Source organism: Pochonia chlamydosporia, chromosome 2, assembly GCF_001653235.2.
Source record: "Pochonia chlamydosporia 170 chromosome 2, whole genome shotgun sequence".
Taxonomy (NCBI): domain Eukaryota; kingdom Fungi; phylum Ascomycota; class Sordariomycetes; order Hypocreales; family Clavicipitaceae; genus Pochonia; species Pochonia chlamydosporia.
Window position 1 is genome coordinate 4,133,571 of NC_035791.1, and position 26,798 is coordinate 4,160,368.

The 26,798-nt window shown below is 50.8% G+C and overlaps 11 protein-coding genes across 11 annotated transcripts; 5 read left to right on the plus strand and 6 right to left on the minus strand.

The window, feature by feature from the left end:
* Positions 1 to 946: 946 nt before the first annotated feature.
* Positions 947 to 2,304, plus strand: VFPPC_03325 (Galactosyl transferase; the record flags this gene model as incomplete). The annotated part of the gene is made up of 3 exons (XM_018282841.1): positions 947 to 1,068; positions 1,156 to 1,538; positions 1,592 to 2,304. 3 exons carry the CDS (start codon positions 947 to 949, stop codon positions 2,302 to 2,304), a joined length of 1,218 nt encoding a protein of 405 aa, XP_018147477.1.
* Positions 2,305 to 3,027: 723 nt separating this feature from the next.
* Positions 3,028 to 4,011, minus strand: VFPPC_03326 (3'-tRNA processing endoribonuclease; the record flags this gene model as incomplete). The annotated part of the gene is made up of 1 exon (XM_018282842.1): positions 3,028 to 4,011. One exon carries the CDS (start codon positions 4,009 to 4,011, stop codon positions 3,028 to 3,030), a length of 984 nt encoding a protein of 327 aa, XP_018147478.1.
* A 678-nt stretch (positions 4,012 to 4,689) lies between these two features.
* Positions 4,690 to 6,756, plus strand: VFPPC_03327 (tap domain-containing protein; the record flags this gene model as incomplete). Its single annotated transcript, XM_018282843.1, has 1 exon — positions 4,690 to 6,756. The coding sequence occupies one exon, from the start codon at positions 4,690 to 4,692 to the stop codon at positions 6,754 to 6,756; it is 2,067 nt and encodes a 688-aa protein (XP_018147479.1).
* A 316-nt stretch (positions 6,757 to 7,072) lies between these two features.
* Positions 7,073 to 8,522, minus strand: VFPPC_13445 (CLN3 protein domain-containing protein; the record flags this gene model as incomplete). The annotated part of the gene is made up of 2 exons (XM_018291222.1): positions 7,073 to 8,307; positions 8,375 to 8,522. 2 exons carry the CDS (start codon positions 8,520 to 8,522, stop codon positions 7,073 to 7,075), a joined length of 1,383 nt encoding a protein of 460 aa, XP_018147480.1.
* A 274-nt stretch (positions 8,523 to 8,796) lies between these two features.
* On the minus strand, positions 8,797 to 9,201 carry VFPPC_17516 (hypothetical protein; the record flags this gene model as incomplete). Its single annotated transcript, XM_022429217.1, has 1 exon — positions 8,797 to 9,201. The coding sequence occupies one exon, from the start codon at positions 9,199 to 9,201 to the stop codon at positions 8,797 to 8,799; it is 405 nt and encodes a 134-aa protein (XP_022285756.1).
* Positions 9,202 to 10,141: 940 nt separating this feature from the next.
* VFPPC_03328 (cytochrome C1 heme lyase) lies at positions 10,142 to 10,991 on the plus strand (the record flags this gene model as incomplete). Its single annotated transcript, XM_018282844.1, has 2 exons — positions 10,142 to 10,662; positions 10,712 to 10,991. 2 exons carry the CDS (start codon positions 10,142 to 10,144, stop codon positions 10,989 to 10,991), a joined length of 801 nt encoding a protein of 266 aa, XP_018147481.1.
* A 245-nt stretch (positions 10,992 to 11,236) lies between these two features.
* VFPPC_03329 (hypothetical protein) lies at positions 11,237 to 12,688 on the minus strand (the record flags this gene model as incomplete). Its single annotated transcript, XM_018282845.1, has 2 exons — positions 11,237 to 12,460; positions 12,536 to 12,688. 2 exons carry the CDS (start codon positions 12,686 to 12,688, stop codon positions 11,237 to 11,239), a joined length of 1,377 nt encoding a protein of 458 aa, XP_018147482.1.
* Positions 12,689 to 13,195: 507 nt separating this feature from the next.
* On the minus strand, positions 13,196 to 14,443 carry VFPPC_13446 (diphosphomevalonate decarboxylase; the record flags this gene model as incomplete). Its single annotated transcript, XM_018291223.1, has 2 exons — positions 13,196 to 14,309; positions 14,382 to 14,443. The coding sequence occupies 2 exons, from the start codon at positions 14,441 to 14,443 to the stop codon at positions 13,196 to 13,198; spliced, it is 1,176 nt and encodes a 391-aa protein (XP_018147483.1).
* Positions 14,444 to 16,054: 1,611 nt separating this feature from the next.
* On the plus strand, positions 16,055 to 17,527 carry VFPPC_03330 (siderophore biosynthesis protein; the record flags this gene model as incomplete). The annotated part of the gene is made up of 2 exons (XM_018282846.1): positions 16,055 to 16,358; positions 16,419 to 17,527. The coding sequence occupies 2 exons, from the start codon at positions 16,055 to 16,057 to the stop codon at positions 17,525 to 17,527; spliced, it is 1,413 nt and encodes a 470-aa protein (XP_018147484.1).
* Positions 17,528 to 18,355: 828 nt separating this feature from the next.
* On the plus strand, positions 18,356 to 20,035 carry VFPPC_13447 (siderophore biosynthesis protein; the record flags this gene model as incomplete). The annotated part of the gene is made up of 2 exons (XM_018291224.1): positions 18,356 to 19,866; positions 19,918 to 20,035. The coding sequence occupies 2 exons, from the start codon at positions 18,356 to 18,358 to the stop codon at positions 20,033 to 20,035; spliced, it is 1,629 nt and encodes a 542-aa protein (XP_018147485.1).
* Positions 20,036 to 21,455: 1,420 nt separating this feature from the next.
* Positions 21,456 to 25,639, minus strand: VFPPC_15633 (phosphoribosylformylglycinamidine synthase; the record flags this gene model as incomplete). Its single annotated transcript, XM_018293386.1, has 3 exons — positions 21,456 to 23,941; positions 23,997 to 24,111; positions 24,167 to 25,639. The coding sequence occupies 3 exons, from the start codon at positions 25,637 to 25,639 to the stop codon at positions 21,456 to 21,458; spliced, it is 4,074 nt and encodes a 1,357-aa protein (XP_018147486.1).
* Between the last annotated feature and the right edge of the window lie 1,159 nt (positions 25,640 to 26,798).

The window sequence follows — 26,798 nt, forward strand, 5'->3', positions numbered from 1 at the left end:
TGGTGGTATTTTGGTTGGACTTTGCTTAGATTGCCCTTCTTTCCCGTGTTCAACTCTGGCATCGTTTCCGTCCTGCTCAATCCAGTCTCGACCAGACAGACTCCTTAACTAAGTTGAGTCTGGCTGTGGTCCTACCTCGCGATAAGCTCAACACTGTCCATCTTGTCATAACCAGAGCAGATCAGACTCCATTCTGTCCCTCTGTCTATGACTAGTTCCCAATATCTGTCAGCAATCCACTGCACCAGTTCTCGGGTAGTTTCTTGGCCTCCTTGGTGAATATCTTGGCAATTGAAGCTTCTCAGCAAATCAGACCGAACCGACCTGACAGAGTGACAAGACATTTTCTGCGACGTCACTGTGCGCCTCAAGCTTCTCTTTGCAGCGAATGGTGGTGCGGTCAGAATTGGCGCCAACTTTCAGTTCAATCCAATCGAATCCAGACTTGTCTTGTCCAGTCTGCCGTTTTAGTTCCCCTGACAGTGCAAAAGGACGCCGCTTGGCTTCGTCCCACCCCTTACTTTGTTCCTTTTTCATTTCTCGCGCTCCCAAATTGAGACCTCGATTTTCCTTTTCGCAAAGTCTCTTTTAGGGGGGACAAGACAGAGAAAAAGAAGAAGCCGTGGGCTGCTCGGATTCTCTTTTTTCTTTATTTCCTCTTCTTCATTTATTTTAATTATTTCTTCTCCTGGAAACGAGTCGAGGCGCTCCTTCCTTCAGCATTCTTCGCCCTTTTTGTTGTCGGGTTGTTGTCAGTCGAGGCCGCGAGTCCTCTGACACCCCACACGCCACTCTTTTGAAGGCCTTTTTCTCACAGATCCAGATTGAGATTCCCCACGACACAACGCAGACATCACGAGCCAACATAAGAGCGCGTGCGCTTGTTCAACCGTGCTCGCTAAACACCTCGCCAAAGTTCGGATAGTGCCGAATTGTCTCGCCCGTCATGTTGGGCAATTCTGTGCGCTCGACCAAGGGGATGGCCATCCTGGTCGGGTCCATCTTCTTCGTCGCGGCATTCGTCGGTCTAGTTTTTAACCATCTCGACTCTTGGGATCTTCCAGCCAGGTAAATACGCTCCACGGCTTTTTTTGTGATTATTAACGACCTGTGGTCGAATAATGCTGACTATTTTTCTTTAATTTTTTGCAATAGACCAAAGACGCAACATTCTCAACCGACTGCACCGACCACTGTCGATGACACCGGGGCTACGACGACGACGAAACCACCGTCAAGTGCCAAAAAGCCAACAGCCTCCAACGACGATGAGCTTCGAAACTTCTTCCTCAAGCAAATGTACAAACCCGCTCTTAAGCCGGATCAGGCAGTCTTCAAACCCTATAATGCTTTTGAGTGGAAACTGTCCGAAAAGGCGCATTGGCAGCAACCCATGAGGGAGAATCTCTGCATCATTGACCTCGACAACCGGCCTTTCAATGAAACTGGTCAAGTGTTTGGGCCAAATATCATGGACTTTGACAGCCCCACGGGTGTGCATGGCTTGTCTCTTGGCATTCTGAATCATTACGTATATGGTACGTTTCTGCACGCTATTTGTGACGTTTTGGCCCTGGCTGACATTTGGCAGCTCGCATCCACGGATATAAGTACTACTATATTAACACCGTCGACCCGGGTGACCGCCGAGCCTCTTGGAAGAAACCTCCTGTTATTTCTAAAATTCTTAAAGAGCACGACGTTTGCATCTACCTTGACTCAGACGCCATCTTCCACCACCTCGATCTTCCCTTCGAATGGCTCTTGAATTACTGGAAACTTTACCCCGACAACAACTCTATGGCTCTTGCCATTGACCCCGATTCTGATTGGAACAAGGATAAATACGGCAAGTTATATCTCAACACGGGCTTCATCATTTCACAAAACAACCCAACGACATATAAGATTATGGATGCCTGGAACAAATGTCCTGATGACGACGGACCGTATCCTGAGTGCAAGGAGTTCCGGAAGAATTCTCCTGGCCGCCCGACAGACCAGGGCGGGTTTGGTACTTTTGTCCGCTACAACTTCACTGAACACATTCGGGAATTAGCCTGCACAGAAGCAAACGGTTTTCCTCAAACCGAATCCGGTTGCAATGGCGTATTTGTCCGCCATTTGTGGACAGGAAAAGATGACCAAATCAAAATCGATGTCGGCACACAGATGCCTGGCCCGTACGTGAAGCTCTTCCACGAGCAATATTTGAGGGAGAAGCCGACTTTCTACATTGAAGAGAAAGATTTGCTTAGTCTTGGCCCGTCGGCAGCATTGAAGGGCAAGACGGCCGCACAATGACGCGCAAATCAGTGATGTGGTGGATATTTGGAACAATCGCCCACTGCACACGCTGTACGATACAAGCTGGAGCACCTCTTCTTTGTTTTTCCTCCAATTCTATGATTTCTCTGTTACATAATTATACCAAGGGTCATTGTTTCCTGTTGGGCCATGTCGACGGCCACGGTTTTCGCGCGTCATCTGGACGATTTTGGTCACGGCAAAAGTTTATAAAGCATGGGTGGAAATGGTTACTTCAGAGGCATGGAAGCAAGAGGAGTTGGTTATGGGCACATTATCTGATGCATAATACCTTAATGTACATATACATTCGAACCATTCGCATGCATACGATCTAGCGAATCGTATTTGGGTAGTGTCTAATTTTATTAGCCATGTTCAAACCTAGGGATCGTGCATTTCTGGTGACGTACTCGTATTGGGGAGACATTGCTTTGCAGTAGGCAAGTTCTAATTACCTACCTAGGTAGGCAGGGAATATGTCCCCTCGTTGCTATCATTTAAGTTATGTTGTTGACATGTTGCCCAATAACGAGAACCGACAAATTCGTCCGTTCAAACCCGGCACGATTCTTTACGCTGCGAGGCATGCTCTCTAGTTCTTTCGAAATATTCGAGGCCGCTAACCAGAACTTTGCAACATGCTCTATCTAATAACCATCACCTCCATTCATAGAATCATAACCGCATGCCTTCAACCCGGAATTATATATGCATGCATCAGTCCTCTGGATCCGCCCAGATAACCATATTCTCCGGCGGATCATCTAACCCCTCAAAAAACTGGCCAACCTGTCTATCCGAATACCTCATACTGAAATGAATCAAAATAAACGTCGTAGCAGGCCACTTCCGTATGACTGGCTCCAAATCCCTCCATTTCGTATGTTTCGTCCTATCCGCCTGCGTGGCGTGCTCGTCATACAAAAAACTACACTCCGTAATGACAACCGGTATCCCTTCCTTCAACCAAGACGGCTCAGAAGCCAGTGTCGCGATCGTAGTGTCACCCAGAAAGGCGAACATGGGCGTGGAGTGCGTCTCTGTAATATCCACGCCGCTTTGTCTCAGGTCTTTCAGTTCCGTGCCCGATAAGCTCTTGTACTCCAGTTTCAGGCGGTTCGTCGAGGATGAGAAGACGTATCCTACACAGGGCACTGTGTGGTCGCAGTTGAACACTGTTGCTGTTATGCCTTTAAGACGTCTGAGGGAGACGGTGTCGCCGTGCCGAACACCATGGGTGATGTGGGTGTTGAGAAATGCTCTTTCCTGGGGTGTTCTTCCGTCTGCGTCCTTTTCCCCTGTGGTTTTATCAATTTCGTAGCCCTCGGTTTCTGCGTCGTCCACCCCAATGAGACCGCCTAGGTTCATCATGGTGGTGCTGAGGATGTGGCTGTCGAAGATGTGCCTCATTTCCACGGGGCAGTATACATCTGGTGGGTCTTCTCTTTTCACAAACGCAAATGAGAGGAGGGTGTGGTCTGCGTGTCCGTGGGTGAGAAAGATGTGTTTCGGTCTTTGCTTGTTGACGCAGAGGCCGGCGTCGAGGAGGAGGTTGAGCTGGGGGATGACGAAGGATGTGTGCCATGCTGCGCGGGAGCGACCTGTTAGGATGAGGTGGTTGTGTGGTTTGGGGAATTTCCATTCAAGGACGTCTGAGCGTGTTGATTGTGGGAGGGGCGTGGCAAAGGATAGTTTGCCCATGGTTGGTAGTGATGGTGAGGAGTGTTAGGTTGGGATGGAGATGATTATCGAGGTCGAGGTTGAGTTGGGATACATGGAGATACATGGCTGGTTTAAAGAGGCAACTTGAGCATCACTTGGCCCCACATACGTGTTGGCTTTGACGGTGTGACTACATGTAGAGTTGGGCGTATTAAGTTGAATAGCGTGAAGAAATTGTGAGTCACGGCGCCTATTTATTTGGTAGGATATATATTTGTATTTGGTCGGCGGCAGGGAAGACGGGGCTGTGAATTTGTGCGGCCGGTGCTGCGGCCGGTGTTTCGTGGCTATGATACAAGGTGGAAAGTGGCCAAGTCAGCCATCATGGTATAAAGCTATAATCAAGGCAAACGTTGTGCAAGGTATTAAGTATGTATGAATATGAGGGGGCTTCTTCAGCTGTGATCTGTCATTCAAACATGGATTCTAGCTAGAATATTAGAAGTAGACGTGTAGACATTTTTATCCGTCAGCCAAGGTCGGCTTGGCCAAATCATTCGGTGAAGGACGGCCGTCTTGGTTTGTAGATACACAAGATAGGCATATGAACCTTTAAAGTTAGGATAAGCCATACGTGGGAAAAGGGCTATATATCATCTCAAGCGACATCATTGTGCTTATTCGTAGACTAAAGTTGTATCGGGTATGTCATCCGTCATGGGCAGATGGAGCTCTAACAGCACCAGCCGCCTTCCATTTCTGGACATGGACGTATCAATTGATTCCACGAACGTCGGTCAACCCTCGGCAGACGCAGCCCTTTCAACATCGTCCTCAAAGTTCGACCCCAAAATCACCATGAAAAATGCTATCGATGTTGAGGGTGCGCCGCGCGAGCCTCCGCGTCGAAAAGCTGCACACTATCTTCAACTCGTGTGTCTCGTAACGCTTGTTCTCTGTTCAGCGTCACTAATCCAACCTTCCCGCATACTGCACCTCATTACTCAGCGACCACCTCACGAGCATTCATGCCAAAACACAGCTTCAACTCAGCCTATCTATGGTCAATTTCCCAAGTCCAGCGACCCATTCCATTTTTTGCCATGTACGAATGAGACTGTGCCGCCTTCAATTAATGATACGAACGCATACCGAACCTGGGCAGCATTGTACAATCCCGACCCGAGGAGCTGGATTTGGGAGCATATTTCAAACACATCTACGACTCAAGGATCAACCGTTGATCCATATGCTGGAAGAGGCATCTATCTATGCGGGTATCTTGACGTGCCTCTAGACTACACCAACAAGTCAGACACACGCATTTCCCGGCTGGCCATTACCAAATTCCAAGTTTCTGGCCTTGCACGCCTCGACGGGCACTCACCACCATCCGCTGGCCGTAAAAGTGAGCGAACTCTCATCATTGAACCCGGTGGCCCTGGCGGCAGCGGGACATTATCAGCATTTAGATCTGCGGAAGACAAAACGAAGCACTTCAGCAACCGACAGTACGACGTATTGGGCTGGGATCCCCGTGGAGTCAATATATCGCAACCCTCGATATCATGTTTTCCCTACAACGCTGATAGAGACAGATGGGCTCTTCTTGAAACCCCGGCACGGGTAACAACTAAGGACACTAGAGCGTACCTTGAGGCGGCTGATGCCTTTCATGATGCCACGCTTCGGGCCTGCTGGGAACGCCATGGCGACATCCCTCGGTTCTTGACCACGACGTTTGTGGTGCGTGACTTGGAAGAGATTCGTATTGCACTTGACGAGCCAGAAATCACAGGCTACTTTGTCAGCTATGGCACTACTATCGGCGAGATCTACAGCAACATGTTTCCCTCATCCGTTGGCCGCTTAGCCTTGGATGGAGTGACTTCTGCACGAGACGACCGAAAACTCGGTGGCTTCTCCCTGGTATCTCTCGATAACATTACCGACGCATGGAACGAGGGATTCCTCGGCGAATGTGTTCACATGGGACCCAAGCACTGTGCCCTTGCCCGTCCAGTGAGCGGACAAGAGGTCACGCTTCAGAACCTGCAAGCACGCATGGAGGCACTCATGGCGAGTATAGCCAAGCGGCCGATACCAGGCTACACGCCCTCAAACGGTCCTACGCTCATTACATATGCACGCCTAAACTCGGCTATATTCTCTGTTTTGTACGATCAAAAAAGGTGGCCTCACATGGCAAAACTGCTCTTCGAGTTAGAACAGGGCAACTCGACTCTCGCCGCAGAACACCTCGACGAGGGAATGTGGAGCGGAAATCCAGACTCTTCAGTTTCTCACAGACTAGTATCTGGCGAGCTGGGCCTCATGGTTATCTGTTCAGACTCGTACGATGCGCCGCAGCCCTCCAACGGCCTAGAGTGGTGGGACGACCTTTGGAAGAGGCTAGTCAAGATGTCCTGGATTGGCGGCGACGACAATTTCATGTTCGTCTTTCCATGCCGCCAGTTTACAAAGTACTGGCCACAGCCGGCGGAAGTCTACCGAGGGGACTTCAACAATACGCTCAAGAACCCCATCTTGCTCATATCCGAGACTCACGACCCTGCTACGCCGATTAGCAATGGGCGACGAATGCATAAGGAGATGGGGCGTAACTCGAGACTAGTGGTACATCACGGCTATGGACACTCGTCTCAGTTTATTTCGAATTGTACGAATTCTATTGTGAGAAATTTGATTCTGAATGGTGTTGTGCCGGATGAGGCGGAGACGGATTGTTATGCGGAGGTGAAACCGTATAAGGATGAGTTGTAGTTGGTGGGCGATGATTTCAGGCACATTCACGGGGTTACTGTGTAGCTGACAGATTTTGCATAACTCATGATGTTTTAGCCGAGTATGATGGTAGGTGATTTGTGATTCAAGGAGGCTGCCAATCTTGCCGTTTTAAATATAAGCCCCCCTTACCTTTGGTATACAGCAGTTGACATAATGGATATCAAGTAACTATTGTGCCATGAGACAAATTCCAGGAAACTAATGAAAACGCTGAAGCTCATTACTGTAGTTATATCTATAAGACCAGCTGGAACAATAAAAATCCCAAAAGTGCTAATACAAAACGCCATCATCAACCCTGTTGCGCCTCAATCTGTCGACACCACCCCCTCCCATGCGCAACCTGATACGCACAAAGACTCGGCTCCAGCAAAATACTCACAAGCGCCGCAATGCAAATTCCCCCACTGTCGCTCACAGTCGTAGCGCTCAGACTGAACTCCCGCTCATGGTCGGGGATATTCTCCATAATCTCAGCGAAACAGTTCACATACACTGCGCCTCCCAGCAAGCCTTCCCAGAATATGATGATAAACACAATGTACACCGAGGGGATGAAGTAGAACAAGCTCTGCAATATCAGCAGCAGCATGTTGCCGACCTGCAGTACTGACGGGATGTAGAGCCGGTGAATGCGGAAAAAGGGCGTTGACGAGCGAGAGATGAAGACGCCGAGCTGGTATAAGAAGCCGTAGAAGGGATAGAAGCCGCGGAATTCTGTGAATGGGGATTCTTTGACGGGAAAGAGGAGCGTCGGCGAGACGCCTTGATTGATGGTGTACTCTGCGATGTATACCAGTAAAAGTGGTGCCATGTACGGAACGAATAGCGACTTGGCTCGCCTCAAGTTGTTCTCGAAGGAATTTGCAGCCGCATGACCCATCGAATAAGCCGTGTGAACATTCGACGGACCAGGTGCCAACAGCGCTGATGATGCTGGCCCGGTCGGCATATCTTCCACGTCGTCCTCAGCAAGATCCTGGCTCGGAACCGTCTCATAATCCTTCTGCAACGACGACGCCCTCAACGGCTCCAACGGCAACACAAAAAAGAAGCTCACAAACATGACGGCAGGTAAGCACGCCGAAAACAACAAGCTATCCCGCACACTAAACCCCCACCACTCCGTCAACACCACGTACAGACCTGCGCCCACCAGCCCTGCTGCCCCCGTCCCCGAACCCCATCCCACGATACTGATATGTCCGTAGTAGTGCGACAGACCCAGAAAGCTCAGTTCTCCGCCGCCGCTGCTAAGACTGGCGAGCACGACGCCCGCCATCTTGACTGACACAGATTTAGAAGGCGGTGTCAGCGCGACCATGAGCATGCCGACGGCTGATAAGGCAATGAACACGAGGACTCTGACTCGGTAGGGAACGCGGTGTATAAAGTACGGCGCTATGAGCTTCGTGAAGAATGAGGGCATGACGTCGGCGAGGAGCACGACGCCTTTGGGGATGGAGGAGCCGACGAGGTCTTGGGCTGCGGAGAGGATGATTACGTAGAGGACATTGTTTATTAGGCCTGCCGGGTCAAATCATGTTAGTTTCATGGTAAAGGTGTAAGTATTAATTGGATGATGGCAGCGCACCGAATAGCCAGAATGCAACTAGGACTTTGGTATCTTGGTGTTGGAGCAGGTTGGCCATTCTGGACTGATACGTTGCCCAGGACGAGCCTGGTGTTCCGGGCATGGGGAGCAGCCCGGATGAGGATATCGGCGTGTTGCGGCCTGTCATTGTGAGGTTGTATGCATGACTGCGGGCATTGCAGACGAAGCTGTTGAGTTGATGTTCGAAGATATATGTCACGGGATTGTGGTTCGCATGTCGTTGGGCGACGTCACGCGACAAGCTGCTGAGTGGCGGAATGACCCTTGTCGAGGATCTGAGCTGACAGTTCACATGCACTTCACTTCACTTCACTTCATGAATGTTGAACATCACAATCAAACAACGTATCAAATGCAATAATTTCCATTGATCATTTTAACATTTTAAACACCGTCCATCTCTATCGCTCAGAATAGCCCTCCGTCTCCTTACTACTCTCCGTCACACTCTCCGGCGCAACCCACCCCTCAGCCGAAATACTATCCGGCACACTCTCAGGAGTGTAATAATTGTCGCCCTTGAACTGCGAACCCCCAGGACCGGGCGGCTTCTTTCCAACATTCGCCTGTGACGCCTGTTTTCCTTGCGTGGCAATGTCGTTCACGCCCCCGAGTCCCTCAACGTTTGGCACCCGCGCAGGAACGACATCGTTGTCATTTTGGCCTGGTTGGCGATTATAAGAGTCTTGAAGCTTATCTAGCGGGCCGCCTTTTCCTTCATAGTGTTCGCCCTTGGTTTGACTGGACTGCGTAAGTGAAATTGACAAGATGAGAGGAACATTGTAAGACCTACCGACCACGGTCATCGAGAATACCACCCTCACTAGGTGGGATACGCTTATTAAACCCCCGATTTGTGCTGAGCTCGTCTCCGTACTCTACTTGCGCTGAGTCGAATTTCTTTTCGGCAAACGAGTTTACGCCAGCGTCGTCGAGGCCCTGAGGACGAGCGTTGCCCGTCTTGGACTGATATGTGTTGAGGTCGGCCTCGGCCTGTTTTGAAATGGCTTCGTAGTCTGTCATTTTGAGAAACGGTGCAGTAAAAGCGTTGAGTAAAATGATTCAAACTGTTTAGAAAATGCTTTGGAACAATGTTCACAGCAACTTTTATACTCCTGGCCAGTTTTGCACACTACGTCACGAGTTTAGAGATGATTTCATGCATGATATCACTCTTTGGTAACTTCTCCAGCCATAGTGGACCAGATATCGCCTTTGGGAAACATATATCACACCTTTTGTGTTGCGTGGAGAATATCGGAGGTTTTGGTCCTGATCGAGATCGACAGTGACATTTTGAGAATGGTGCTCAGCGAGTAGATGATGTCATTTACTCTGTGGCATGGCGTGTAATGCGGTTGAATCTTTCTCAACTGAAATATTCTTTAATGACTTTTTACTCAAATTGCGTTGATTGATTTATCTGCACATGCACGGATTTGCAGGCCGTTAGATGAGATGTCACCGTTCGACGCTTCTTCCATTTCATCAATCCGTAGCCAATGAACGTAGCCCAATTTACAGGCAGACCAACCACTAAAAGCGGCCGGCATGGAGCCTAAAAATATGCGCCGGCAAAACGGCGGCCTGATGTCAATCCAATGCTTCGGGCCAATTGCACTAAATTTCTGATGATTGATTTTGATCCCACGTTGGCGATAGCTTCACGACAAACAACCACCACATGCGGTTCACAGCCTAGCCACGCACCCCGAAATTCTTCAACACACCACAGCATCCTCCATAATGTCTTCCACAGACAAAGACGCCTGTCCCGTCGACCACAAAACCCGTGACGCATGGCTCTCCCAAGCCCGCGCCGCCGAAGCCGCCAAAGCACAATCCCAATGTCCCGTGGACCACACCTCACAAACACAGCCAAAATCATGGTCGCAAACAATCACCTCATATCTCCCCTGGTCATCCTCGCCATCAACAACGCCTGCTCCCGAAACGAACCTGAACAAAGGCCTTGACACCAACCGCGTCATCTCAACTATTCCTCGATCAGCCACAAATCCCGAATCCTGTCCCGTCGACCACGGCGCATCAGCCAACGCGCCCAATGCCGAAATCGAATCCGGCGTCGACGCCTCAGGGAATTGGGTCTATCCCTCCGAGAAGATGTTCTTCGATGCCATGAAGCGCAAGGGTTACGACGCACGAGTAGCGGACATGAAGACCGTTGTACCGATCCACAATGCAGTCAATGAGCGAGCATGGGAGGAGATCAAGAAGTGGGAGGCTCCGTACCTCTCAAAGTCGACGTAAGCTTTACGTAGAAATGCGTGGTTTTGCGTACTAACGGGATAGTAGCTGCGGCGGACCTAAACTCGAGTCGTTTGCGAACAAGAACGAACGCATGACGCCTACGGCTCGCATCAACACAATCCTTGGATACACTGCCCCTTTTGACCGTCACGACTGGGTTATTGATCGGTGTGGTACTCGCGTCGACTATGTGATTGACTTTTATGCTGGGCGACCGGGGGCAAAGGATAAGGCTGGACCGAGCTTTTATCTTGATGTGCGGCCGAAGTTGAATACCTGGGAGGGCGTGAGGATGCGAGCTATGCGGTGGACGGGGTTGGCGTGATGAGCTACGGGGAGGGGTATTTGTGTTCAGTATGTATAAAAGGTGATGGGAATTTGTATGATACCATTCATGGCGTTGCGGAATTTACCTATGCTTGTAGACTAGACGAGCGTGTGCTCATGTATAATATACTCCCTACTTCGGAGAAGATGTCTGGATCATTTAGTCCTCCTCAACCCGATATCGTGGTCGCGCTTTGGCGAATTCATCGTGATATATGTACAAGCCTTCCATTATTCACACCTTCACTGGTCTTTTCGGCTGGTCGACTGAACTCGCAGACGAATCGGTGCCGCCGTCTCAAACGCCTGCGTGTCCAAATCCCAACCAAGTTGGCCCAGAGCCCCCCAAAGTTCCTTGTCATCCGCATGTCTCTTTGCTGAAGTATCTTTGGTCTTGTAATTTTCCTTGTCCATGGACCAAGCGGCTTCCATGGCTTTGAACCACCCCAAAACAGCATGTCTAGGCTCGCACCCAAACCAAAGCAGAATCTTAATGTTTCCCATACGGCCGCCATGGGACTCACTAATAAAAGAAGTGTGCATTTCTCCATCCACGACCCTGACACTACTCGTAGTAGAACCCTCAACAGCATTCTGGTAACTTTCCGCAAATTCAATCTTGCAAACCAGTTCGCCATTCTCATTATCCACAACGGGCCGCCAAAGGATAATGCTTTCACTAGCTGCCACCCCCTCCGGAGAAAGCACCTTACCCGTCCTCATGTACTCCCGGAACAAAATGGTAGCCCGTTGACGATTAAGCGTTGTCATACAAACACTCCTCACGCCAAGATAGTTCATCCACAGATGCACAAACACCAGAGTCACCATCAAATAAACGACACTCCGATGGTCCTCCACCACCTTTACCACAAGCGTGCCGACAAGAAGGCCGATCAGTCCAACGGCCGTCTCCTGACTAGCCTCCTTCGCATTCAACTCCGCCAAATTATCATGCTTGGCAAAATGCACGCTCAAAGCAGCTTTACTCGCGCCAGCGGCCACTCCACACAGCGCCCTCAGCGCCTGGCCAACCGAAAGGGCGAGGATCTTGCCATAGTCCCCAAAGTAAGGGCTGTACAGCTCAAGAAAGAAAGCTGAGTCGTTGAAAATATCAGCGAGGAAGCGGAATTTCTTGGCGTCCGGCTCGATGCGCAGGCCGAAGCGGTGCGCGAACACGATGGTGGCGATGCGAGACGTCGCGTCTTTGAAGATGGTGATGAGCATGGCGAACGTGGCGGAGGAGCCGGCGTCGCCTACGCCCAGGCCTTGGAGGAGAGCGCGGTTGGCCAGCAGGGCTGTGATTGTTGAGAAGAATGCCTGGAGTGAGTCGTAGGTTTGGTAGGCGAGGTAGTCACTGGAGACGGAGTGAGGGAATCCGACGGGGAGAAAGGCATCTGAGAGGACGCGTTTCCATTCTCGGATAGAGCTGTGAAATATGCCTTTTGGTTGGTTTTTGGGATCGAGCTGTTGTGGTGATTGTTAGTGATGAGGTTGACGGAGTGGGAGTGAGTTGATGGAGATGGTACTTGCAATAGTTACCTGGTTGTCCTGACGGTGTAGCCATCGACGTTGAACATTTCCAGACTTGTCGAGCTCGGCTACTTCCACATTTTCGCCTTGCTGGATCAAATCTGCAATGCCAGGGTGTTTCTGGTCCTTTAGGTCGGCCGTGAGGCCTCCTGCTTGCTGCATCTTGAGATGCTGATGGTGCCAAGTTGCGAATGGTGGTTGGCTTGACGAGTAGCTTTATATCAAAACATGTCACATGTGAACGAGTGGTGGCCGCACGCCGCACAAGGTAACAAAATTGAATTTAGGAAAGAGAAAAACACCAGTTTTGATGATGTGATGAACAATGGTGTGGGCATGGATTTGTGCGCTCATGACACGTTGTTGTGAACCATGCCTTGTCTGTCAACTTGTACCTTGCAGCTGTCAAGCTGCCTCCGCCAGCTGCGCCATCTGGTGGTGACTTTGCTGACGACGACAGCCAGTGAACATGGATGCACGGCGTTATGTTTCTCATTGAGTGAGTCGATTTATTAATTCTTGCAAGTTATCATGTATTTAAATACATGTATAGCTTGTGTATTTACTATGAGCTTTTCTACTGATGTATAATAGCTTACTTAGTATGTAGGTAGCTGACTTCTAGTTTGCAGCAGCATTACTTTCATTTCCAATGTAGCATTCATCCCATTACCTCTTCACAGGCTGTCCATCCTCACTCACCAAATACTCCTCCGTCTTCAATGGGCCCTCACCAACACCAGTCATAATGACCCTACTAACTCCCTCCTTCAAAGTGGCGGCAAGGCCATCGTCCAACTTAACGCTAGACTTGACATCAGCGCTGCCGTCTTTCCATCCTGACACACCGTTCAGAACACCGGCAAAAGCACCCAGCACAGTAGGCGCCTCCTCTTCCAGGTAGTAAACAACGCAGTTTGGCCCAGCATCAAAAGTATACGCAGCAATGCTCTTCCCAGCCTTGGCATTGATCGCCTCCACCGCCCGGATAGCCGCACGGGAAACGTCATTCATGTAGAAGATCGGGGGGTATGTATCGGCGCAGCAGGCGTGGAACGAGTTGGAGTCCCGCATGGTAACTTCAGCAAACTTGGCAAAGTCCTTGTTCTTGATGGCCTCCTCCATGAGATCCATGTTGGCTGGGACAACTTTGGTGATTCTCTGTTGGAACAGGCCTGAGGTGGCGACTGTTTGCTGCATGCCAGAGGTGGACGACACTCCTTTCTTAGCGGCGCTGGCAACAAGAATCAGGGCGCGCATGTTGGGCCAGTGTGAAGCCGGGGCGACCAAATCGGCCATGGAGTCGCTTCCATCCTCCTTGTCGCCCATTCGCCAAGCAACGTAGCCGCCGAACAGACTGCGGCAGGCCGATCCAGAACCTTGTCTAGCAATCAGGGACAGCTCTGACGGCGAGTCCTGCAGCTCGTACAAGTTGGCAATGGCCTGGACCAAAGCGGCGAAGCCAGCGGCGGAGGAGGCTAGGCCAGCAGCCGTGGGGAAGTTGTTCTCCGAAACGAGCCTGAGAGGCATGGTTGACAGCTTGGGGAGAGAAGCGTTCACAGTTTCGAGGGCAGCACGACGGGCTCGCAGTTCGCGGAAGCAGGCTTGCGTTCGTGCACCAGAGATGTCTGAGGCTTCGCCATTGAGCATGAGGCTGTCGCCCTCGGGATAGGAGGCGGAGCAGGATGCCGTCGTTAGGGTTCGCAAATCGGCTTGGGAGAGGGTAACGGAGAGGGAGCTGTTGGTCGGGAGGTTGAGTTTCGCATCTCGTTTTCCCCAGTACCTAGTTGGAGTGGTGTCAGCACAGGATCGTTTCCAATTGCATTGCAGAATGCGGTAAAGAGGAGCTTCCTACTTGACGACGGCGATGTTCACCGGAGCGGTGGTGCTCGCACGATAGACTTTGGTGTCTGCCATTGTCGAGATGAAGACGGAATGACGGTTGGAGCAATTTGTCCCTGCCGACTGACAACTTCTTGAAGGTAGAGGGGACTGCGCTCTAGTAATAGAATGGTCCGTCAAGATGGCCTACACCGCTAGACCCTGAAGAAATAATTGGGAGCATTGGAGATGGAGATTGAGACAGAGATTGGGCTTTTGAGCCATCACTCACATTTGGCTTAGTGCGGGGCTTCCTTCAGGTCAGGTCCCCGCCATCACAGCCCAAGGCCAAAGCGAAGGGTCAACTGCAAGTGGTCAGTCAACATTGAACTGGTGGAGTCAGGTTGGGGTCAACCGTCAACGTAAATTTGATCTCTTCAATGTTATCAGTTGACACTTTGAAGCTCTGTGGTTCAATGTTAACGACCAGACCCATGTAAGGTTAGGCTTTGCAGACGATTATGGCCGGTTATACCCGTTAAGCTTCAACCTCCTTACATATAGTCGCCAATGATTGACCAAGTATACAAGTATCAGAACATGCTAAAGAGTCAAGACCAGCATTCAAGTGTCTAAGAGCTGAAAGTTCCTCCCACCGTTTCAATGGCAGAAGTTAAGCCATCATGGACCAATGGCCAGTTGAAATGGGGAGGCGAAGTCAGGCCCGTTCAACGCTTGTCTTCGTTTGACGCTGTCATCTGTTAGTCACTCCCGAAACCCTAACCTTGCTTTCGTCAAGTATGAAACCGACTATCATTACGTTGTGCCTATTGGCATCAGCCGCCCGATCTACTGTTTTCTCAACTTCACCTTGGTCGAGGATACATTCTTTGGCCACTGGTACCAGGACAAATACTCTAAACCCACGCCACGAGAAGGGGAAACTGATTTCGATGTTTATGAGTGGGGCTATTATATGAACGGGAATTTTTGAGGCGTCTTATACGAACGGGTGGTCAAGTGATGAAGCCGATGTCCCCCTCATCGATGGGTGAAAATGTTGGGGGAGAGGAGCAAGCGGGAGGCCAAGCTGGGCATATTGGGATTTAAGGCGATACATTGCGGATCGTCTCCCTGCCTTACAGGCTATTTTTCTTTGTTTTGTATCAACTGTTTTTTGGCTGTATTTAACTGTTTTGTCTGTACATATGTATCGTCTGTATCGTCGGCAAAGCCTAATCTTACATGAACCGCCGCATATAATTGACATTTGAACGTTGAAGCATATTGAACTTTAACTCACCACGACTTAGTGTTAGTTACGTCCCACTGGATCATAACTCAACGCTTTCAAATGGCAACTGGCAATTGATTGCTCCATTAGCTTCGCTCAACTAGACTTATGGAGTCATCGAAATTCAACTGCCGTTGATCAGCATGTGCCAAGGCACAGGACAGTCAGGACCTGCACTAGTGGTGATGGGTGGTCTCAATTCCCACATGCATGTACTGACGTCATGCAACCGCCGGCTGGTCATGCAGTCGCAACTTCCCCAGGTATTTTTTTTATTTTATGAGCACGCACGCGACCATCACGTCTGCCCCTGCAGCAAACTTTCAACGAAAGTTGATTCCTCTGCGCAAGCTTTTAGGCCATCCCTTCGCGTTGATTTTAGCGTTTCGTCAAGCTCAGATTCCGCAGGCGCCATGAGCCATGTTCTGCGCGGCAAAACGCTCGCCGCTCTGAACGTCGCTCGGCCAGCCACTGTGACCGTTGGAGGCCTGCAAATATGCCGGTCAGGGGTTTCAAGAACATCGAGAACTGTAACTTTGGGCCGCCACTTCACAACCCATAGTCTAAAGCTTGCCGATAGCGACGATACCCGACATCAGTCGCACAATCGCCCAGCCTCCAGAAGGAAGGTAGATGACAGACCCTGGCATCGCGAGAGCAGCAGAGCATTGCCCAAGTCGACTTCACCCGATCCTACTGGAGGGGATGCAACCAAAGGTTGGTGAAGGAAGACCCAAAATCCTCATCTTTAAGCCGGGGAAGCTGACAACATTGCAGGTCGACTGCTTACGACTCCAACCCGACTGCTCAAGCTGATCCTTCCGATCCCATTCCATCCGGAACAAGAATACATAAACTCAGACGAAACAATAAAGAACGAACCAAAAGAAGAGGCAGTCGAACCGCTAGCGCTCCTTGTCCACCCACAACAACCGCTCTCATACCTAGAGAGACTAATTCAAGCCGAAATCCCGCCCCTCATAGTCAAAGACCGCGAGAAATTACCTGAGATCATCTTCCGAGCCGAAGCAGACTACTCTGGTGGCGACAAAGGCAGCAGAAACAAAGAGTCTGACCGTTCAAATGTCGCATCCTATTCTGGACTCGGGCGCGAGGGACCAAACAAGGGCGAAACTCACTGGGTTCGGTGGAGTGGAAGCACCGAGATTGGCGACTTTATCAGGGATGCGGCTCGAGGTCGAGAATTTTCCGTCACCATTGAAGGACACGATGAGGAGCTGCGGGTTGCCGTGCCGAGCTTCAAGGATAGAACATACTACATGCGAATGAGATTGCGGCAAATGTCTCGTGAGATTGATCAAATGGCACGCGTCAAGCGAGAGTGCGATCTGTTAGCACACAAGGGTGCTCATGCACTCGCAAAGGGAGGCTTTGCAGCGCTGGCAGGCTGGTGGGGGATTGTTTACTATGTGACATTTCACACGGATATGGGTTGGGATCTGGTTGAGCCGATTACTTACCTGGCTGGTCTTGCGAGTATCATGGGCGGGTATCTGTGGTTCTTATTCATCAGCCGGGACTTGAGCTACAAGGCGGCCATGAATGTTACGGTGTCACGGAGACAAAACGCTCTGTATCAGGAACGGGGATTCGATCCAGCGAAATGGGATCAGCTGGTCCATGATGCCAACGGGCTGCGAAGAGAGGTGAAATTTGCAGCTACAGAATACGGAGTCGAGTGGGACGAGATGAAGGACCTAGGGGGCGAGGAAGTAAAAGAGGCGCTGGAAGAGGAGAAGGGGGATAAGGAAAGGAAGCGCGAGCAGGAGGATGAAGATGAGGAGGATCATGAGCATCACAAAGAGCGTAACAAGGAGGCGTCAAAGTCATCTACGGAGCAATCTTCACAACGGTCCAAGGATTAATTGCATACGAAATTAGCAGCGTCACAATAGAATTTACTGAGCCATATTAAAATCCAAAGATGAATACAAATGTATGCTTGGAATCAAAAGTCGCCACAACAACGTGACACGACAGCCAAGAGTTGTGCCACCCCAGCGTAGCTGCTAAACATCATACGTTGTCACATCTGGCATTCAACTTCCTTTCTCATCGCCTGACCTCACAACGGCGTCTAGCGCCCCAACCCGATTGACACTTGATCATTAATTTATGAAGAAGCGGGAGTGTCCAATTTCCACCCACCCGAATCTCCACTCGCACCGGGAACCAATATCGGACGGAGCCACGATGGCCGACAAGGTATCCCAGCCATCAGCTGCCGACCAATGCGTTTTCTGGTGTTTGTCATGACATCCCAATCGCCCATCTGATGATTCGACCGGCGATGAGTGCGCTTGTCTCGGCGCAAGCCGCAATCATACCCGAATGTTACGACCGGCTCGGACTGAAGGCGGAGCAGACAAGTCACCTTCTCCTCTTTACTACTGAACTGTTTCAATCCATTTCTTTCTCGGCCGTGCAACAGGATTTTCCATTGTCATCTGTCGATGGGCTAGGAGAAAAGCAGAGTTGGCTTGTCCCTTTGATCAATCGTCAATCACCCCACCTTGTTTGCCCTTCCGGTCTTGTCTTGACTGAGTGCCCCGCATCAACCTCATCGCTTCATACCAGTAAAAGCAACGTCTTTGAAACTCAATTTCATCCCTCACTCACCGTTTCCCTTCCCCAGCTTTCAATCTCACACAGTTATATCCAGGGACTCATGAAACCCGCCGTCCCGTCGCAAAATGACGCCCCAGATCTTACATCTGCCGGATGGCAAGAAATTCACCGTCACGCCTGTATTCGGGGGCATGGGCTTCCGCAGCCACGACCACAATAACCTCCTCCATCCATATCCGATAGGATGGATGACGGTGCTACACACAGAAGAAGACAAGGTCGAATTCGAAGGCCACAACAACGATGCGCACAAACAACCCGCCAAAGATGTCCCACCGACGGACCAGGATGAAAATGTGCATCCACGAACGAAGCGGCGCACCAAGCCATTCACCACGCCTACACTGCAGAATGACACGCTCTTCATATCATCGATTTCTCTGCCGTCGAACGCTGAATTCAAACCCGCGGTTAGTCCTACGAGGGAAATCGCCATGATGCTCTGGATCACGCTGTATTGGTACTTTCACCAGCCGCCGCCGCAGAATGAGGTGCAGACGGCTGCGTCCAAGGGCACTCCTGCTGGTGCGAAACCCATTGGCGAGTGGAAGATACGGATCAGGAGGGATGGTGTGCTTCGGGGGAGGAACCTGATCCCCAAGCTGGAGAGGATGGGGCTGATTGCTTCTGAGGACACGGCTGTGGGAACAAGCGTAGATGACAGTGGTGAAGGATGGACCAACATGTTTGTTACGAAGCGCATGTTTTGGCAGATCCCGGGACACTTGTTCCTATTCACGCTGCATCCTGTGCGAAATCCGTCCGCGCCCGGATCTCCCGCCAGCAGTCGTCCCGGATCGCCCATCAAGGAGGACTGCGGCCGCCTGGAACTGCGTCAAATCTACTCACACACGCCGAATTTAACCCCCAGCGGAACACTAACACCCAGCGGTGGACAGTTGGCCGCAGATGTCCCTGGAGCTCCTATGCCAACGAGTGTGGTTGCAGCGCCGAATTTTCCCATCGGCCCCTACTTCTCCTCCTCTCACCTACCGACGTATTATCCGCCGCCGCCCCTACAATACATTTACACGAATGGTGTTCGACACCCCCTGCGGCCAAAACCACCTAGAATGGGAGAAGTATTCTACACTCGCTTCATCGAAAGTATGCAGCAGTACCTGTCGTTCCGCGTGGCATCCTGCTCCAACTCACCGGTTCCCTACCTCGGGCCACAGGGCCCTAATCCCCCTGAGCAGAGTCAACTATCGTCTGTGTGTGACAGGGACCTCCTGCAGTCGTGGTTTGAGAACCCGCGCGTGAAGGAATTCTGGGGCGACTACACATCTGATTTCCTGGAGACGGCGCTGTGCTCAAAGCACTCGTTTCCTGTGATTGGTCTGTGGGATGGCATTCCTTTTGGCTATTTCGAGCTATATTGGGTGAAGGAGGATATACTGGGCCGGCACGTCGGCAGCGAGGCTGAAGATTGGGATAGGGGCGTTCACATCATGATTGGGGAGGAGTGGTCGAGGGGGAGAGTGGCGCTCTGGCTGTCGAGCTTGGTGCATTACTGCTTCACGGGGGATTTGAGAACAATGAATGTGTGTTTGGAGCCGAGGGTCGACAACAAGAGGTATGTATCATCTTTGCTTCTGACGTATGGATAACTAACTAACATCCACAGGGTCCTACGACATCTAGACGCAGCTGGATTTTCGAAAGAGAAACAAGTTTCTTTCCCTCACAAGCAAGCCTGGTTTGTGAAGTTGCGACGAGAGTTCTGGGAAGGGCCAGCATTATAGTTGTGATAGAATGCCAAGGGCAGTTTGGATATACAAGCATGTATCTAGTTACCATCTCACAACCTCATCAAATCAGCCTCAATGCAAACATCACCTGCATATATAAATCTATCGGGCCGCAACCCCGACGTACCTACCTAGGTATCTTATCATATTATGCAGCTCAGCAACCCCCACATAAACCCCGCCGATCACTTCGGTCCATCGCGATGTTATAAACCCGACCTTACCAACTACATTCCAACCTCATTCCCCTGTAACAACACCGATGATATTTTCATAATACAGTATTATTGAAATGTCCCTCTCCGGAAAAGTATACGCCATAACAGGCGGCGCCTCAGGCATAGGTCTCTCCACCGCCAAACTCCTCGCCTCCCGCTCCGCAACAATCTGCATAGGCGACATCACCGAGTCGACACTCTCCTCCGCCGCCGCACACTTCACCTCCATCAACGCCAGCTTCACAACCACAAAAGTCGACGTATCGAAGCGCGAGGAAGTAGATATCTGGATTGCGGGCATCATCGAAAAATTCGGCCGCCTAGACGGCGCGGCGAATATAGCAGGTGTGATTGGGCGGAATCACAGCAAGGGCTCGATAGCGGATCTCGAAGACGATGAGTGGGAGAGGATTATCGGCGTGAATCTGACGGGGTGTATGTATTGTTTGAGGGCGGAGTTACGGGTGATTAGGGATGGGGGGTCGATTGTCAATATGGCTTCTATTCACGGAACAAACGGTATGTACCTAACTTGTTGTATGAGTGAATGGGATTGACATGTACAGCGATGGCATATCACGGCGCGTATGGAGCCAGCAAGCACGGCGTCGTGGGACTTACGAGGGCGGCCGCCAAGGAGAATGGCCATAGGGAGGTGAGGGTGAATGCTGTTGCGCCGGGGGCGATATACACGCCCATGATGCAGGAGGCTTGGGATCGGATGGGCAGGGCGGCAGACGCGCCGTTCAGCGAGCCGACATCTTTTCAGAGGCAGGGCACGCCAGAGGAGATTGCGCAGGTTGTGGTGTTTTTGCTGGGTCCGGAGAGTAGTTTTGTGAGTGGGAGTGTGTATTCTGCCGATGGAGCGTGGTTGTAATTAAATGGGAAGGGTATGTTTGAATGGGTTATGGGCGTGAGCTTCATTTTATGGTGGCCTATGGAATCTGCATGACAGAACTTCATATTTCGTGGGCAAAATTTCGACATGAATGGTGATGTTATTGACGCGATGTAAAATTTTCATTATATTTTCATAGCTTGGGCTGTCATCTATAAATTGTCATTGCTACCTGCGCAGTACACAAAGGAAACTCCTATACCAAAAAGAATAAGAACAAAATTCGCCACTGGTATTTTTGTCTTTTCATTATGCTTTAATCCTTCCACCTTTTTCTAATACGCCGTCCGCATGCGCCTTAACCAACCCATCTACGGGCACTCTTAAAGATTCGAACCCAAGGCCCGAACTCACCCCATTCCTCAGTCGCCTTGGGCGGCATGTAGCTGTTGACGCCAGCAACAATGGTTCGTTCAGGGTGAGGCATCATGGCAACGAAACGGCCGTCTCTGCTCGAGACACCGGCAACACCGCCAGGACTGCCGTTGGGATTATATGGGTACTTCTCAGTCACCTTTAGCCTGTTGTCAACGTAGCGCATAGGAACCATGCCTGCATTGGTGAGCTCCTGGAGGGAGTTTGGTGACGAGAACTTGGCTCTTCCTTCGCCGTGAGAAACAACCACTGGCAGTGATGAGCCGTTCATGCCGTGGAAGAACACCGACGGCTTGTTCTCGTCCTCGTGAATTGTCACCATGCTATATCGGCCCTCGAACTGAGCGCTCTCGTTGTGCACAAACGTTGGCCAATGCTCAGTGCCCGGAATGAGCTCCTGAATACGTGTCAAGAATTGACAGCCATTGCAAACGCCAAGCGCAAAAGTGTCGGGTCGCTTGAAGAAATGCTCAAACTCGCGACGTGTGCTTTCATGCATCAAAACAGACTTGGCCCAACCCTGGCCGGCGCCGAGAACGTCACCGTATGAGAAACCACCAGGGGCGGCAATACCGGTAAAGTCAGCGAGAGAACGTCCTCCAAGGACATCAGTCATATGAACATCCACTGGTTCAAATCCGGCGGCCCTGAATGCAAACGCCAGTTCAGCATATCCATTCACACCCTGCTCCCGGAGAACAGCCACTCGGGGCGTCTTGTTGAAGAACCCGGTAATGGAAGATGTCAAGGGCAGGATGTTCTCAGAGGGAGAATAAGTCAGACGATAAGAGATACCTGGGTCGGTGGCATCAGAAATCGTGGCATATTCGGAGTCTGCACATGCAGGGTTGTCTCGGAGCCGCTGCATCTGGTGTGAAGTCTTGGACCACCACTGTTGCATCTCGGTGCGGTCGAGGTTGACAAAAGTCGTTGCGCCATGGCGGATAGTCAAGGTCTGGTTGGCAGTAGCCTTCACAACACCAAATTTGCGAATCAACCCAGGGGGTGGGCCACAGGTGGCGAAGCATCGCTTGAAGTTCATCTCATCAGAGGCCTTGACCTGGAAGACAGCTCCGAGCTCTTCGTTGAATAGACCTTCAATCATATCTGCCGTTGAGCTGCTCTTGGAAATGCCATCCATCATCATGTCAACTCCGCAGCGACCCGCAAACATCATCTCGGCGATTGTGGCAACCAAGCCGCCGTCAGAACGGTCATGGTAAGCCAGGACAACACCACTCTTGTGAAGCTGCGAGAGAGCATCAAAGTAGTCAGTGATGAGATTGAAGTTCTTCATGTCGGGAGCCTCATTGCCAAGAGCGCCAAGAGACTGGGCCAAAGCAGAGCCTCCCATGGCTCGTCGACCCTCAGCAAGATCAACAAACATCAAGATTGTCTCCCCGACCTCCTCAACTCTTCGCAGCTGAGGAGTCCATGTGCTCAGAATATCCTCCACAACAGCGAAAGCGGAAATAGCTACCGAGACGGGAGCTGTCACGCTCTTCACTTCATCCTGATCCTTCCACACAGCCTTCATTGAAGTAGAGTCCTTTCCAACGGGGATGCTGACGCTAAGTTCGGGACACATTTCCATACCAATAGCCTCAACTGCCTCATAAAGGGCGGCGCCCTCTCCAGGATGGCTGACAGCGGCCATCCAGTTGGCTGAGAGCTTGACTCGTCGAAGGTCTCCCATGACGTCCGCGGCACCGATGTTCATCAAACTCTCTGCCACTGCCATTCTAGCAGACGCGCCAGGGTTGATGAGGGCAAGAGTTGGCTTTTCACCCATGGCCATTGCCTCACCAGTTCTTTGCTTTCCGCCGAGGCTAAATGACGTTGCTGTGACAGCAACGTCTGCCACAGGAGTCTGCCATGGACCAACGAATTGATCACGAGCTGTGAGACCACCGACAGTTCTGTCGCCAATGGTGATGAGGAAGGACTTGGAACCAACGGCCGGCATGAGGAAGACACGTTCCACTGCCTTCTTCAGCAGCGTAGCATTGTCCAGCTCAACACCAAAGCTCTCCTTGAGACCAGCCAAAGCGTCGAATGGGGTCAAGTTTGGTTTCTTGGAGTCAACATTGCGTTCTTGCTGGCGTTTTGGAGGGAAAAGAGCATCCATTGGCAGGTCGATGGGACGAGGGTATTCCTTGGATTCACGGTCTGTAAGAATCAATTTTGAATCACCGCTGGCATCCTTGGTGGCCACGGCACCGACATCAGAAAATCCACATCGCTCTCTACGGCAAATGCTTGTGAAGCGATTCATGTTCTCAGGGTTAATGAGAAGAACGTATCGTTCCTGGGCTTCGTTGCACCAGATCTGAAGGGGACTCATGCTTCGGTCGGCGCTTTCGACTTGGCGGAGTTCAAAGTTGCCGCCATAGCCAGCGTCCTTGACAACTTTAGACGAGGTTAGTAACTAAGACAAGTAACAGCAAGTGCGACTCAGACTTACGCTCGGGAAGGGCATTGGAGAGACCTCCAGCTCCAACATCATGGATCATGGCGATTGGATTCTGGTCGCCTAGAGCAGTACAAGTGTTGATGACCATTTGCGCACGGCGTTCCATCTGACGCAAATTGTTAGTAAAACGAGCATCCAACAACTCTGGACTATCAACCAACCTCAGGATTCCCACGTTGCACACTATCAAAGTCCAAATCAGCGTTACTCTCGCCAGATGCGTTGCTAGAAGCAGCACCTCCGCCGAGACCAATCAACATGGCTGGGCCACCGAGAACAATAACATGGGCGCCTTCTCGAACAAAGCGTTCCTCTTTCAATGCATTGGAGGGACGAACTGTTCCAACGCCGCCAGCCAGCATAATGGGTTTGTGGTATCCGCGCCACGCGGACGCATCAGCTTTGGCATCTTTTCCGGGGGTCTCGGGAGTGAGAAGCGTTCGGAAGCACCCGGTAAGACAAGGTCGACCAAATTCGTTGTTAAATCGGGCACTGCCGATAGGAGCCTCCAGCATGATGTCGAGACTGCTAGCGTAGTGCGCAGGTCGCCCAATATCAACTTCCCAAGGAGCTTTGTGGTCTGGTATCAGAAGGTCGGAAACCCAGAAGCCAGCAAGTCCTCCCTTTGTGACGGAGCCACGACCAACGGCAGCTTCGTCACGGATTTCACCGCCGGAGCCGGTGGCGGCGCCGGGGAAAGGCGATATGGCGGTAGGATGGTTGTGCGTCTCGACTTTGGCCAAGATGTGGGCAACTTCAGGTGTCAAGTTCCAGGTTCCAGTAGAGTAGTCTGGAGCCCAGAAATTGGCAGACTCGCCTTGAAGGACGGCGGCATTGTCACTGTAGGCCGAAACAGTATAATCAGGCGTCTTCTTGTGGGTATTTCGGATCATTTCAAAGAGACTCTTGTCCTTCTTCACGCCATCAATTGTCCAGCTGGCGTTGAACACTTTGTGTCGGCAGTGCTCCGAGTTGACTTGGGCAAACATGAAAAGCTCAACATCGTGAGGCGAGCGGCCGAGCTTCTTGAACACGTCCACAAGGTATTCCATTTCGGATTCATCCAAACTGAGTCCCTTCTCCTTGTTGTAGTCTCGCAGAACACTGAGGGGTTCTTTGCCGTTGGCAAAAATGTCGACGACGACGAGAGGGGCGGGAACACCGGTAGCGAACATAGTATCAAGCTCGGGCTTCTCGAAAGCAAATACTTCGGTCATGCGATCATACAGAACATCTCTGAAAGTCGCGTCTTGGCCCGATTGATATGGCTCCTCGAAATCAATGACAATGAGTCGACCTTTCTCGATGCGGTTGACCTGGTCCTTCAGGCCGCATACATGGGCTATGTTGGTAGCTTGGGAGCTCCATGGCGAGAGATATCGGGGAGTAACATAGACGGTGATAGAGTTGCTAGTGCTTTCGGAAGCAAGGAGGGGCTCGGAGTCGACGTCTTGGAGAAGGGTTTTGACGTGGTTGAGAACAGCCTTGTTGGATGACTTCAAATCGACAAAGTACACCCACTGACCACGGATCTGCTTGATCTTGGGCTGGCTGGTCTTGTTGGCACGAGCCTTGAGCTCTTGCGCACTGGCAGCCGTGTAGCACGAGCTACCTACAAGAATTTCGTGCGACATGGTGACGAATGTACCGCCGTGAGCGATGTTTTAAAACGCGTAGAACGCCTTAACGTGGAAAGGCGTGCTCAACATGAGCATTGACTTTTCTGTTTGTCGAGAAATTTAGACTCCAGTTGCACTTGCCCCTCCTCTTATCGATAGAGGGGCAGATGAAAATTTTCGGGCCGGCTTTTGCCCGCGCAAGGCCAATGCAGCTACAGGTACAGTAGTTACAGATAATCAGCAACGAAGGAAAGCATTGTTTTGTAATATGACATAACTCATAATTGCATACTCTGCCATGCTAATGTCTGGTAGACTTGGCTGCGGGCAGCGCTTCTTGCCCGGAATGTATCTGTCAGTGTGCACACCAGACTTGGATTGATCTTGGTGGGGCAGATTGATCACAATGATCGGATCTCGTCTTCTGTGAATGCCAAGGGCTCAAATGGTGAGGCTAGACAGCCATGTGCAGTTTTGGAACTATGTATCAATATGACGTTGGAATTCTCCAATTGAATGCAATTGCAAGCTGCAGAATAATTTCCAAATTGAATTCGGTGATATAATGCACAGCTACCATGCCTCTATTGCAAATCTCATCCAATTGCGTTCGAAGCATAGGGTAAGCCAAAGCAGTCTACTTTGGCTACCATCAAACATGCAATTTATCAATGAAGGCGGCACCTTCCCTACCTAGGTTGGTTTTCATGAAATTAGAGGCTCTAGGGTCAAAGAGCAAAGAGAGGATGAGACGATAACATTGTCATCAGAAGCAGCAGCCCGCTTTCCCAACACTGCCCAGGCTAACGATAAGATAAATCTGTGGGCATCCCTAATTTTGCACAACATACTACGTGGCCAAGTTTGAATTAAATCCTCGTTCATAGTTGTTATATGAGGCCAAATTAAGGTCCGCGTCGTATTTTCAACGCAGAGTTGTTGAATTGACCACCGCAGATTAGTTGTCCGTAACTGGCAATATCCGATTGCACCGCCAATGGCTTCGCCAAACTTCGGTTGTCAGCACACAATACTGTAGCCAAGACTTTTAGTGCTTCCAAACTTGTGCCGTACATCTAATATGTGGTTGCGTTGACCAAGTATGGCGAGCGGAAAGCCATTCCGCTCATGGAAACATCATACGCTTCGCATTAATAATGCAACTCTGTGATGA